The following is a 14,474-nucleotide window of genomic DNA, read 5'->3' as shown; positions in this document are numbered from 1 at the left end:
TGCTGGAGTGTTTTAACATAACGGCTGTGATATAGTGGCTAATTCCTGGAGATCCAGAGGGGCCAGCAATGCATTACTCAGATCGTCTAAATAGGACTTTGGAATTCAGCTCTGAAACGTGGGAATTTCTGACTGACTATCAATGCAGTAAGATCTAAAATTCTACAGGAGTTATTGTATTTTCTTCCACTAAGCTTTCAAGCCCAAGTCTGCAAAGATATTACACATAAGTAACATTAGGAGAACACTGTGATAATCCCTGCTGGAGACAAGTTTGCTTCTCTCTGGCTGGTTCCTTTTGTTTGATATCCGTGCTAAACACGAGTATGTTCAGGCAATGCCACCCACTTATCTTTATTGGCCAACGACAGGGTTAAAGAAACTTCACTGATGAACACCCCCCCCCCCCCCCATTGAGAGGCCCTTAGGAAATGCAATATTAAATATTTTCAGAGAAACAAAAAGGAAACTATTTCCTTTTAGAGTAGTGACATTTACTTAAGGAAGCCATTTAGAATCATATTGTTTTCAAACTTGTTTTTTGGCCGATTTGTGGGATTGCACTTGCATGCCAAGTGCTTTACCTTAAAGCAGCAAACGCCAAAATCCGACTTCTTTTCTTTTTAATAATCGATAATACAGTCTGCATTGTTTAATGTAACTCCTGCCATTTTTAATGACCTTTAAACGTACTGATCATCTGTTGCTTGCTATAGAAACCATTTAGAAAGTTATATCCACTTACTCTTCTGAAACAGGCTCAAAAAACTTTTTTGAGCTCTGCCCTTTAGCAACAAAGTATCACAAACAGATCAATTGCTGTTTCAAACAGCAGACTGTCTATTGCTCTGAAAGTTGTAACAATAATACGTTGCACTTAGTAATATAATGTTACATATCAGCTACAGCATTTCACAGATTGCAGAAAAGTAGAAGGCAGACATTTTGTTAGGCACACAATTAGTATGTTTACAGATTTATAAAGGGAGCACCAAATGATTGCCAGCTTAGGGAAGAATTTAAAATTCAATATATTGACACACGACAAAAGGGAGAATGTAGTATTGCTGCTTCAACTGCAACTCTAATTTGTGTTGCTCAGTGATAATCCATATTGAATACCCCTAGCCCAGAGTTTCCATACCTGGGAGCTCCCAGACATACAAGGGGGAGTTCAGACAGACAAGCGGTTTTGCCACCATATGAATTGCTGTGTGTATGGAAGAACAGTTTTTTCTGCATTAATAACACAATTAACATGTACCACCATGTAGAATCCCTATTACATGGGGAAACCATGGTTTTCTTCCTTTGTCCCAAAGTAAAATGCTTTTATGCTTTGGGGAGGTGTCACTCTAAAAATGTACAACATCTGTTATATGCCAAGTGGTTCAAGAAAAATGGAACAGTCTTAAGCTTGATCTCGTTTCTGGTTGTGCCACAGAAGATGACGCATTTACAGCAGTGCAACCCACCTTGACTTCCTTGGGGGGCCGTCCTCTTTTACGTGGGCTCTGGTCGCTGGGCTTTTTAAGGAGAGAGTAGGAGCTGGAAGACTTTTTCTTCCCTTCGCCGCTAGACTTCTTGGTTTTGCCTTCTTTCTTGCCACTGGTTCCTTGCTTGCCTTTCTCCTCGCTGGAGTTGTGCAATGAGTTCTGTGAGGCAGAAGTCACATTTTGCATTTGTAAGCATGTCACAGCGTTATTTGGTCTTGGAGACCATCTGTTCAATGAGACCCAATGACTATTAAAGCAGCAACACGCTACCCATAAACAAAACATTGGGGTTCCTCAGGAGCTGAGCCAAGACTCTGAAAACTCAAGCCTCCCCCCCCCCCCCCCAAGTTGCCCAGATGTTTTTTTTTTCATTTTCCCACTCCTTGCAAAGAAAAACAAGAGATAGCAGAGAAGTCATCCCATCAGAACCTGAAGTGATCTCAATGTGTCAACTTTCTATGGACCAGTGTGACTTTCCCCCATGGCCATATTATTTCTCCTGGACAAGAATTCCAAAATTAAATATCTCAGGAACCTGGGGGTGCCCATAGCCTGCAGTTTATCCCAGGGGACCCTTTGTTTTAAAGCAGGTTAAAAAAAAACGAGCAGTACGGAATGCTGCTTTAAGTCTTGTAGTAGACTTGATATGGAATTGTCCCTTCAGTAGCTCTCCTTAGATCTTCCTGCACTGGGCAGAGAATATTTGATGGTCTTTAGGTCTATTCTGTGTTTGATCTCAAGATGCAAAAATAATAGAGAAACACATTTGCAGGGTATTTATTCACAAACCTAATTCCTCATGCACTGAAGGTAAATACAAGCCAAAGCGGTACTAGCAGTGGGAAACACAGGCAAAGGGACAATCTGGCATCAGCCACATTCTCACATAAATCTCTCTGACATTGCCCCAGCTTCTTGCATACAATAAGGTTGCCCACATTATGAATTCACCTGTTCCTTCGCTTTGACTTTTTTCAGGAAGTCCTCCACAGCATCCACGGCCTGCTGAAAGCGCTTCCCCTTGTTAGCCTTAATCATTTCCTCCTTGTTGACATGATACGGCTTCAGCTGCTCTACTTTGATCCAAGCGCTGGGAGGAGGTAAGAGGATCATTTTAATAGACTGCGATATTCACCAGCCACAAACATTTATTTCCTTGAAATTGCATTATTTGTTAGGGTAAAAAAAAAAATGTGAGCATCATTGATCAAGCTGCGAAATAAAGAAAGTATGACTGCATGACATAAACAAAAACAAGAAAATTATTATTAGGCCTCTACAATAAGAATTTCTCCTGGCCTCCAAGGCACACCCTGGAAAATTCCTCTAACACACTCTAAACCAGGGCTCTACAACTGGCGGCCCACGGGCTGAATGGCCTTGATGTGGCTCTTGGACTCTGAAATTAGCAGGACCAAAATACACATTTTCCACACTGAAACTCACTTGTAAGTTAAGGTACTGTACATATAAAGGGTAATGTCAAATCAAGGGTGCTCAGACTTTAGGTACCTAGAATTGCTTTTGGCAGTCTCACCCCAACGTAATCTACTGCCACTGAAATTGACCAAAAAAAATTGGTCTTACACCAACCCCATCCAATGGGTCCTACCCGTTAAGCAGGAAGTGTGGGGTCCATTAGGGTCCTGTCCGATGGCAGAGAGGGACCCACCCAGGTGCCCTATAGACTTTGAAGGGCCTAATTTCCGGGTTCAAACCGACGGGACGGGACCCCCTCTGTTGCCGGGCCCAGGACACGTCCCACATGAAGTGAATAATTTTTTGTAGATTAAGAAACGTTGATGAGGCAGAACTGAATATTGGCCTGGCCAAATTAGTAGGCCATGTAGAATAATAACAATAAAAAAAAAATCTGACACCTTTTTACTGTAAGGGAAGACTATCCCGCTGGTCATTTTTGCTATGGCTTAGAGAAGGGGTGTGCAATCTTCCCCTGTCTACTTCCCTCCCAGCTCGCGCCCCCCCTCCCTTACGTTGTCTCCGGCTCCCTGCGGCAAATGAGGCCGCGAGGTCACGTGACCTTGCGGCGTCATTTGACGCCACGTTGCCGAAGAGAAGGCAAGGGAAGTTGCAGAGGCCTCACGCGATCCCCCGGCACGAATTTAAATGCCTTGGGGGAAGAGCGCGAGGCCGCTGCAACCGCCGCGCCCCCCAGTCTTAGAGAGCATCATACTATAACTACATGGCAACAGCCTGCAAACACGGCTTACTTTATAGGTGGCACACTACATAGTGGTCTTTGTAAATAATTTAGCAATTGTGGTGGCTTTCCTAAACAATTCTAACTGTGCTAAAAGCAAAGATTTTACAGCTTAATTTTTGGTGGAAATTTATTACAAACATGCCAACATTGTTTATTTTCTTGTATAAAGCACTGACAATGTAAAAATATCTCAAAAAAAATAACCACTGGAAGATTTCACAATGATGAATGTGATCAAGCTGAACAGAGAAAGTAAAGTAAAGACTGGAGTTTTAGGTATGGGTGCCTTTCAAATAAGAAAGATATTTTAGTTCAACTGATTGGGGACATCTTCCAATCACTTAATTACTGTGAAAAAAAATACTCACTGATCTTCAGTTCCAAAAAACTTGACAAAGAAGCATTTTTTCCCACGAGGCTTCTTTAAATCTTTAGGTGCGTTAACAATCTGAAAAGGAGAGGAGATGGCAACTTTTAAAAACAGGCAATGTTTTACAATGAATAGGGAGATTGAGGCTTTAATAATTACAATAAAACGGTGATAACATCATTTAGAACTAGGAAATATCCGGACGTTTCGTGCCCATAAGAAAACAAGCATTTGAATGCTGAGAGAACTGCTAGGTTAATAAGTCTCTGCACACTTTGATTTATAAAACAAAACTTTCATGTTAGTCCTCTCAAAGGTTTAACGACCTACAACGGATCTACAGCTGATTTTTTTAACATTGATTTTAAGTGACCCAATACAAAGTGAAATATTGTATTTTATATTTATTTACAAAAAAATGTCAGTGCCGTTAAAGCCAATAAATATGAAGACATAAATAAAAAGCAGACACAGCCGCATTTAAAGGAGTGCTGGGTTTGGGCAATTACAATGTTAAACTCTTTGGCCGCGGATACTTGGAGGGGTTATTCATTAAAAATTGTAATGGTGCCAATCGGAAAAATACTGCACAGAAACCAGCATTAAAGTCAATGTGTGTGGAATACTTCAACAAGCCGAGTTAAACCCCTTTGTTAATCATAGGAATTACACACGATGCTATCAAAGGTGAAGGTAACTGATAAAAGTTGAAATGTAGTGTTCACGGGGAAAAGAAAAAGGTTTTAATTTTTCATAGAACCCAAAAGTGATGTTACATTATGACAATAAATATTTTTTAGGAAAGACAATTTTACATTGATAAAATTATTTAAATAATATATTGGGGTTTCTATGTACAGTAGGACTGTCCCTTCAGACAGGTATAAATATAAGCAGTGCTATTCCATAAGACACGTTGCAGCCCATTAATTTGAACAGGCTGCAAAGTGTCCTCCAGCTCAGGAAGGAGTCTTTAAAATAGCATCACTTACTAAATATGGGCCCTAATGTTTAAATTAAATAAATATTGTAAAATCCTTCAAATCATTTAATCTCTTTTTCAGTAAAACGGTTTGTGGATCCGAGCAGCCAAAGCTACTTTTTTCCCTTGTTTGTCAAGTCATTTTGACTACATAATTTACCACACGGGACTAGACTGCATCCTATAAGCATACATTTCAGCAGACAAAGAAAAAATGTACTAAGCCACTTCTTTGAACTGCGTTTGAATCAATGGAAGACAGCTACAGTGGTAACATGGCATTTTATTTTTGTCTACACTGAACAAGAGGGGGGGGGGGTGTAAGATCACAGACCCCGCTCTTCTGTATCCATTTTTATATGTTACTTTAATTTTCCATGAAACGCTGTAATGGCAACTACTACTAAACAACACTCACCTTCCCAGGCCACGGAGGATACCGGCCCAACTTTCCCCTAAGATCAAAAGAAATGAGGATTGTGAACACAACAGAAAGAGGGAAAAGCCAACTTAGTCCTTGCTGGGAAGTAATGAGCATGGCTGGACCCTCGGCAAACTCAAATGTACATACCTGCCGGGGCAGCCTAACAATATTTATTAATCACAAACATAATACAGGCATACCCCGCATTAACGTACGCAATGGGACTGGAGCATGTATGTAAAGTGAAAATGTATTTAAAGTGAAACACTACCTTTTTCCCACTTTTGATGCATGTACTGTACTGCAATTGTCACATACGTGCAGAACTGATATAAATAACGCATGTGTAACAGGCTCTATAGCCTCCCCGCTTGTGCACAGCTTGGTACAGGTAGGGAGCCGGTACTGCTGTTCAGGACGTGCTGACAGGCGCATGCGTGAGCTGCTGTTTGCCTATTGAGCGAAATGTACTTACTCGCGAGTGTACTTAAAGTGAGTGTCCTTAAAGCGGGGTATGCCTGTACTCATCACCGTACATTATAATCCCAATGCACTTGTAGTGTATTACTACTGTGAAGCGCTATGTACATTTATGGTGCTATATAAAGACATACAGTACATACTTATATTTACCATTACTTATCCATGCATGTAAACATCTACATCGACATTACACAAACCTAATAACATTTTCTTTGCTTTAACTCATAGCAAAAAAAATATTTTTTTTTAAATGCTGCTTTAAAAGCAGACAATCTATACTGGAAAATAAAAACCCAGTATGTATGCATGCATATATACACACACAAATTAACATTTCCATATATATTTTATGTACATAGAATGTCTGTGTATATCAACACACAAACAAGTTCAACAAAGTGGTGGGTGTCAAGATTATAATACATGAAAAATAAGTGAAGTTTTATTTGCAGATGGGGTTACCTCACTTATTTTTCATTAAGGCGAGTGTGCAGAAATATTGTTCCCAATCGTTACTATTTTTCCCAGGCCCCTCGCAGTATCTAATGCCTTCGAGTGCAGACATTGTGTGAATGCACATATATCATTTTGTCCCCACGTGTCATTTCTTTTATAGACAAAGGAGTCCTCTACAAAAGAGGAAGCCTAGACCTGCCCTGTCGTTTAGGCAGTCAGTGTACTAGGAAGTTAGACACCCGAAAAGACATGACCCTGCCTTAATAAGATGCTTTGATACAACAGATGGATGTGACAGTTGTGTGTGATATATTAAAGTCCAGGATGCATGTCTCAGCAATTAACAAGGCCGGTTATAGCTACAAAACCAGTTAGTTACAAAACCATCACTACTCATGGTTAACAGTGAACAGGAGCCCACATCCGGACAAGACAACTTCCTGCCGGAGGTCACTTCCGTTTATGGGCTAATCTGTGCCCATGTTCTGACAGAAGCATACAAGTTTACTGCTATAATTAACCCAAAACCACTAGATACCATGGTTAACAATTGTGGGTTATGGGGTGCAGTGTGGGTTATGGGGTGCGGTGTATGTTTGTTGTATAGATTTATTTTTGCACAGTGTAAAAAATAAAAGAAATTCTAGTTCTTGGATGTTTCAACATCATATCGGATTATTCTTTGGTTCTTGTAGGAGATTATATATTAGTGCATCATATAAGCAAAGGACTCGAGGGCAACTAACAGCAATAATGTCAATGCTACACATATGCACACAAGTTGTATTTGTGATCATTAAACTATCAAAAAGGGAGGTTAGTAGCAGGCATGCCAATACTGACAAAACCTACATATACTGGTGCTAAGAACAAGCAACATGGGTAATCCGTAAATCCAAACAATTACATACAAATAACAATAACCTGTAGCACTCAGAAAATATGTCAAGGAAAAGGTGGCTCACCAATAAATATTTATAGGATGCCAAGTGATGTGTACAAAAACAGATACAATGTATCGGAATTAACCATTAGTCAAGTGCAGGTTTTTCTCAACCAACAACAAAGTTTAATTCCGATTGGCCTTCATTGTTTGTCTGTCTTTGTACACATCACATAATATTTATTGGCGAGCATACGTTTTCTATTACAATTTTTGAGTGCTCTAGGTTATTATTGTTTGTGTGTCAGTGATAATTAAATAAAGGTCAATTGGATAATAAAACGGTGCAATTGAGATCGAGCAATAACAAAACAAAAAAAACACACCTCACAATAGCGATATTAAGGAATGTATTGTGATAAATGTCGTTATCTGGACAGCTACTTTTCCAATAAAATAAATAAATAAAAATATATCAGCCAATTTAAAATAGGAAAACTTTCCATAATAAAATCTGAAAAAATAGTAATTGTGAAGGTATTGGGGAAAGGAATTAGGAAAAGGGGAAAAAGAGACCAAAGTGATACTCGATGGAATAAGTAGTGATGAGCTCCCATACATGGGGTAGCCGTGCGTTTTTGGGAGCGGTGGCATCTTAAACTGCATGTCCTTTGCTGTCCCTAAATTATCAGTGTCTCAGATGGCTGACATAGGACCAAAAAATCAATTTATAACGAATTTAAACAATCTAAATTTGCTTCTTGCAAAGCAAATAACTGGCGGCTTAGCTTTCGTTGGGGAATAATTCTTGAGAGAGTTTGTCAATCAAGGGTCTTCCTTACCCTTCGCCTACTGTGTCCTTATCAGACATCCAACAAATGTAAGCTAGGGAGAAGAATTGTGCTTTGCCTGTACAAACTCTTGGTAAACACAGTAAAATCAGTCAAAAAGGAGACAGTCGAAATTAAACTCCTCCCTAGTCTCAACATAATGTGTTTATAAACTAACAATTATCGTAAAATACTTTAGGTGTCAGATTTGCGTAAAATGGCCAATCACCCATATGTAAATCTTAAAATCTAAAAAAGGTCACTGCTCGAGGACTAAACCGGATCTACGTTATCAAAACATTTTTTTTGCTGACTCACAATCTTGACTAAATTCAGGTTCAATTAAAAGGCATTATAACCTGCAGCAGATATACACTCCACTGCGTTATTATATTGTTACACATGGATCGACTTTAGAAATATAAAACTTGTGAGACTCAAAAAGGTATTATTGGCTTGAATTATTGACCTTGGAACATACAGTATGTAGAAGAACCTGTGACATTCTGCAAATTGTCTTCCGTCTATGCAGCACTTGTTTTACAACCTACCTATTGCTATAAAAGAGATACAGGTTGGAGATTTAAGTACCGGGCAATAGATTTACATCAGCCTTACAAAAAGTCAGACACCCACGTATGGACAAGTCTATAGAAAGTAGGTGTGGGCTACTAGTTGGCATTGGAGCTTGCCTGTACTATTTAATGCTTGCAGTTAGATCTTGCTTCCCAATTCCAGAGCACTTTACAGCTTCATGCAGCCCCCTTTGAGGTGGAATCATACAGATCTGTTTTATATGGCAAACCTTTAAAGTGGTAAGGAAAGAAAGGGACAATATTAAAAACAATCACATTGCAGATTGGTTTGATGCAGCAAAGCAAGGCAACGATTTGTCAGATTACACACTGGCCAATGAGGCAGTTCCGTTTAGCAACTAAGTGTCCTAATGGCAGTGACATGTTTAATTGGCTACATCTGGTTGATTGATGCCTATGTTAACCAAATCTGACACCAAAAATATTTTGAAATAATTTGTTATTGTAGTTTATAAACATGGTGAGCTACGATTTAGGAGAGGTTTCATTTCCCCCGGATGCTCCCTTTTGTCTGATATCACAGTGTGCTGAACAATAATTTGCACATGCAGAGCCCACCTTATCTCCCCCACCCCATATCTTTATTGGTTCGTAATGACAGGATGGGCTTAAATAAAACACTTGTTTGACAAACACCTCTTCAGAGCCCCTAAAAGATTGCAATGTTTAAATGTATTTCTAGAGAAACTTGAGGCTAGGTAGTTGCTTTAAAATAATTTAAGAAAATCGCGGGGCGGAGAGAAAGAAGGGGGGCGGGCAAGAAAGAAATGAGGCGGGGCAGAGAGCTTGAATAATTTCTATTTTTTTAACTCCCATTTTATTGAGAGTTTAAGGGGATAGGGATGGGAACAGAAGTAAAAAGAGGGGGGCAGGGGAAATTAAATCAACAACATGCATCACAGTGGGGAACAATAGATACATTTAGGGATTACATATTAAAATTTGTTTTAATCCACAAGTTATACAGCCTATTCCAAACTAAAAAGCACACGATTATACCCTAGTGTAATATGTAATGGAAAGGTTCAAAGGCCTCATACTCAATGGTGGAGGACCTACGCTGCAACTCATCCGCACAAGGAAACCCAGAGTTTTCTAGTTAATCCAGGGGGCCCATATTTTGTTAAAGGATTTTGTGTTGTAGGAATGCTGTAAGTCTCTCCATCAACATTATTTCTTTGATCTTTTGGGTAGTCTAACTCAGGGATGGGGTTGCTGCCCCACCCCCCCTCCTCCCCCCAGGCGTCAGTAACAGAGCATTGCATTGCTGTTAGTATATGTGAATTAAGGTTAAAGATTTCAAAAAGGTTTGGCTAACAAAAAGGACGTCCGGTCTAGATCTACCTTGGCGTCTAGAACTGACTAAAATCATGATCAAAACTAACAACCTTCGGACAAGACTACCAAATATGAATCATGTCACCAACCTGGCCGCAATTTATACAACATTTATCTGAGGATCAAGGATATTTGAAAGTTAGTTTCTTACGGGTCAGGTGCCACCTAAACCAGATTTTATAAGCATTCTACTTAATAGTAGTACAGATCGATGCATTGGCCGCAATCTCCCAAATATCCTCCCTGTCCTCGTGTGGAATCTCAACCTAGATATCCTCCTCCCATCTAGTCATATAACCACGGGTCAGGGAATCGCCATACAAAACTAGCTCCGGATATAAAGAGATCCGACTCTTAGGATACTGCCAACTTAAAGTTTCAAAGGTTGTAATGTAAGTGAAAGCATGGGAACCTTAAACAAGTAACAAAATTCCAGATTTGCAGATAATGAAATAGTTCACCAGTCTAATTCAAATTTGCCCATGATTCCTTTTAAAATCAAGCAACCTTCCCTTTACTATTAGAACACCCCACTGTTGTAATACCCCTACTCTTCCAATATTCAAAATCTCTGGGTGACATACCTTGTTTTAAATTAGGATTACCAAATAGGGGGAACAATTTCAAGGGTGAAGAGAGCAGTTTATATTGTTTCCTTGTCAGATTAATTATATGCAGGGTGAATTTTATATTCGGGGAGCATAGCATTCTGAAAGTTACCACCCAGATCCGAGAAGGTAAAGAAAGAGGTTTAGATAAGGCCTCAATGTCTACCATCTGTAACATGTAGGTGTATAGTGCCAAGAAACAACCTGTCTTGTATGGGTTGCTATAAAGGATCTTAAGGCCAGATAGATCCCCAGTGGCCGCTGCGGTGCGCGCGCCGCACACAAGGCACAGCCCTCTGTGACCCTAGTCGGCAGGTGTGCGTGCGCACACACCAGCCAAGATGCGCGACCGCCTTGGCCAAAAGACAATATTTGTGTCTTTTGGCGCAGCGGACGAGCATTAGCCACGTCATAGCAGCGGTTCAGCCAATGAGGGCTAACCAGCCACGTGATGTCATGGCCATGCCCCCGCCACCCCCCTGTGGATCTCCTGCTCTGAAAGCACAGCCGCGCTGAAACGGGTGCACGCACCGCACCTGCAGCCGTGACCACTGGGGCCGTGGCCTAAATCAGGCGCCGCAAGGCCACCGCCTGATCTTTGTGGTTATAAAAGTGCTCTGTCTACTCTGGGCTTCTTACGTTGCTAAAAAATATTTGAAAAACCTGTTTTGGAGATATTTGATCTTCTTAATGGGAATGGAAATTGGAAGTGTCTGGAAAAAAAATATAGAAGTCTAGAGAATATTCATTTTTATGGAGCAGATTCTGCCAAACCACGAGATCCGATATTTCCACCATTCCAAAAGATCTTTTCTAATTTGTTAAAATAGGCTAGGGTAGTTATATTCATAAGGTTTCATTGGACTTAGTGAAATAAATTCCAAAATATCTTCAGTGCATTTCCCTCCACTTATAATTCAACTTGGAGGAGCATAACCTCGTGGTGTGGCAAAGTTACCAATAAATCGGCCACTCCTATCAACAGTTTATCTTGTACCCGGAAAGCAGATCCCAATTCTGAGAGTAGGGCAAATTTGAAAGCAAAGTAAACCGATTAGAGATATATATATATATATATATATATATATATATATATATATATATAATCATTTTACTTCCACTATGTAGCATTCCTCTAAATCAAAAAAGGGTCAAAGTTTATGTTGTAACAATCAAGCAGTGATCTTATACCATGCTTAAAAAACAAACAAACAAAAAAATAAAAAACAAACAAACAAAAAAAAAACCACACCACACATACGTATATGAACCAGCTGAGTAAATCAGTTTGGCATACACAGAATGGGCAGGGATCTTATACTTGTATATATCACAACAATGTAATCTCACCAACCCCCTTCCCTCCACCATAACAATCACTTAATTCTCCTCTCTCCCACTTAATCACCACTTCTCTGCGTTACCCTACTTTTCTCTTCACCCTCTTATACCCTCCCCTCTAATCACCCCCTTCCTTCCCCATGTTAGTCCTTACAGTGCCCATATTCGTCTGGATATCCCGATTCTTTTTACTGTATGTATCACCACCCATCTCCATAATCTCCCTCCCACGTCATCCTCTCTGGTAATCTTCCTCACCCACATCCTCCTCCTTTACCGCCAGTCCCATCATTCCCACCTTCCAGATCTCCCTCACCAGTAATACCGCTGCCCCTTTATTTAGATCTTCTCTCCCACCTTCCCCGTCTGTCACACGTCAACTGTTCCCCTCACCAGCTGCACGCGCCCCCCTCCTCTCCGCACAGAAAGGAATATGCCTACTCCCCTCCCGTACTTACCACACCAGGTCTCCTTGTCGCAGACTCACTGTCGCCATTTTACCGAAACAGCCGAGGGGGGGAGGGAATGGACGCGCGGAGGCTGCCGGGAACAGGAAACACCCACCCTCCTCCGCGTGCGCGCTCACCTCGCGCCAACTGCAAGGCCGCAAGACAACAACAAACGGATTCAGCGAGCCACGTGACCGAAATGCACCAATCAGCGAAACCAAACCGCCTGACCAACTAGGCAGGTAGTGAGCGTGACGGGAGCGTCAGTTGGGGGGGAAAAAGGAGGCGCGCGCACGTAAGCAAGTCCCCCCTCTGCTTATTGGACGCTCAGAGTCACGTGCGAAGCTCTTGTGGCTGTCAGGGCTTCTTCTTGTTGTTGTTTTCGTAATCGTCACGTGATTAGGGGAGCAAGGGGGCGGATCAGTGACGTTTCTGACTCGGCGTTCAGCCTCATCCGCACGGGCCCGCGGACAGGAGGGCGCGTGTGTGTGGGGGTGAGTGAGCGGGTACCCGGGGAGGCGGGCGCGGAGCCACGGGGGGGAGACGAAACTGTCCGAGTCATTTGTTTATGGGGCACTTCCGGGTACTAGGACCCCCCCCCTCTCACAGGAGCCGCAATGGGCTGATCCCTCACCCCCGTGTGTCTGCAGTGGAGCGGCCCGGAGGTGTAAAAGGGAAGCGCAGCGGCCATCCTGCAGCTGTGACAGGAAGTGTGTTTGTGCAGCCGTGGGTGCTGGTGGGATAAGGGAGTGCGCACTCTGTAGAGTGGCACAGGCAGGCGAGTGATATGAGTGGGGGTGATCGGTAGGAGAATGTGCTCTTGGGATGGTTAGATGTCAGGTGCGATCGGGAGGAGAAGGGGGCTCTGGTGGGGGGGGGGGGTGTGATCGCTAGGAGTGGGGTGTTCAGGAGGGGGTGGTTGGTAATAGGGAGGGCTCGGATGTGGGGGGAGGGTGATCAGTGGGAGAGAAGGTACAGGTGGAGGGGTGTGTGGCCAATATTACGGGGAGGGCTCAGGTGGAGGTGATTGATAGTAGGGTGGGTGGCTCATGTGAGGAGGAAATCTGTAGGAGTTGGTGTGAGCTGTAGGGCGGGACATTCAGGTGGAGGGGTGTGTGATCCGTAAGACAGGCTGTTCAGATGGATTGGGTTTGTGATTGGTAGGATGAGGGGGAGGGAGGTGTGATGGGGTGTACAGGTGGAGGGAGGTGTGATGGGTGTACAGGTGGAGGGAGGTGTGATGGGGTGTACAGGTGGAGGGAGGTGTGATGGGGTGTACAGGTGGAGGGAGGTGTGATGGGGTGTACAGGTGGAGGGAGGTGTGGTGTGATGGGGTGTACAGGTGGAGGGAGGTGTGGTGTGATGGGGTGTACAGGTGGAGGGAGGTGTGGTGTGATGGGGTGTACAGGTGGCGGGAGGTGTGGTGTGATGGGGTGTACAGGTGGAGGGAGGTGTGGTAGGATGGCGTGTATAGTGGAGGGAGGTGTGGTAGAATGGATTGTACAGGTGGAGGGAGGTGTGGTAGGATGGATTGTACAGGTGGAGGGAGGTGTGGTAGGATGGGGTGTACAGGTGGAGGGGGTGTGGTAGGATGGGGTGTACAGGTGGAGGGGGTGTGTGATCCGTAGGAGGGAGCGGGGGACTAAGGTGAAGGGGTGTGATGGGAAGGAATGGTCTACTCTGTATGGAAGGGTAGGCTTAAGGTTGGGTGGGGTTGGGGACACCTAGTATTGTGCTTTGTAGGTGCTTCATAGGAAGCTGAGCTTCTCCTAGACCATGTTAGATCAATATGTTCCTGGATCAGGTGGGCAGCAGCTTCTTGCACATGCCACTAGTTCCATAAAGTGATCATCAGTCTCTTCCAAATGTGATCTCATTAAGCAGTTTCCAGTTATTTTCTGATACCATAGACTTGTTTTCCAGAATCCAACATCACACACAAGACTGAAAGAAAGGACCACAAAACATGTCTGATAAAGCTGTGCGCTCATTAT

The 14,474-nt window shown here is 42.6% G+C and overlaps 2 protein-coding genes across 15 annotated transcripts in view; one reads left to right on the top strand and one right to left on the bottom strand.

Annotated features, from left to right (window-relative positions):
- The window catches only part of GLYR1 (glyoxylate reductase 1 homolog), a 49,201-nt gene extending 36,580 nt beyond the window's left edge, over nt 1–12,621 (bottom strand). For 5 of the 6 annotated variants that reach the window (XM_075566170.1, XM_075566172.1, XM_075566173.1 and 2 more), the window contains exons 1-5: nt 12,490–12,615; nt 5,491–5,527; nt 4,089–4,168; nt 2,448–2,586; nt 1,476–1,655 (exon numbers count right to left, since the gene is read on the bottom strand). In XM_075566170.1, the coding sequence (XP_075422285.1) occupies nt 1,476–1,655; nt 2,448–2,586; nt 4,089–4,168; nt 5,491–5,527; nt 12,490–12,527 (474 nt within the window). In that variant the 5' untranslated portion in view covers nt 12,528–12,615. Of the gene's footprint in view, nt 1–1,475; nt 1,656–2,447; nt 2,587–4,088; nt 4,169–5,490; nt 5,528–8,840; nt 8,954–12,489 lie in introns of all 6 variants that reach the window. The other variant, XM_075566176.1, reaches the window with a different exon arrangement.
- A 199-nt stretch (nt 12,622–12,820) lies between these two features.
- Nucleotides 12,821–14,474, top strand: part of UBN1 (ubinuclein 1) — a 44,825-nt gene continuing 43,171 nt past the window's right edge. For 6 of the 9 annotated variants that reach the window (XR_012787434.1, XM_075566166.1, XM_075566162.1 and 3 more), the window contains exon 1: nt 12,821–12,974. The gene's annotated coding sequence lies outside the window, so the exon portion shown is untranslated. Of the gene's footprint in view, nt 12,975–13,015; nt 13,191–13,262; nt 13,285–14,262; nt 14,285–14,474 lie in introns of those variants that run through there. The other 3 variants (XM_075566163.1, XM_075566164.1, XM_075566165.1) reach the window with 3 other exon arrangements.

The sequence above is a fragment of the Ascaphus truei genome, chromosome 11, assembly GCF_040206685.1.
Source record: "Ascaphus truei isolate aAscTru1 chromosome 11, aAscTru1.hap1, whole genome shotgun sequence".
NCBI classification, from domain to species: domain Eukaryota; kingdom Metazoa; phylum Chordata; class Amphibia; order Anura; family Ascaphidae; genus Ascaphus; species Ascaphus truei.
Note: the sequence above shows the minus strand (reverse complement) of the source record. Positions and strands in the feature narration are given on the sequence as shown.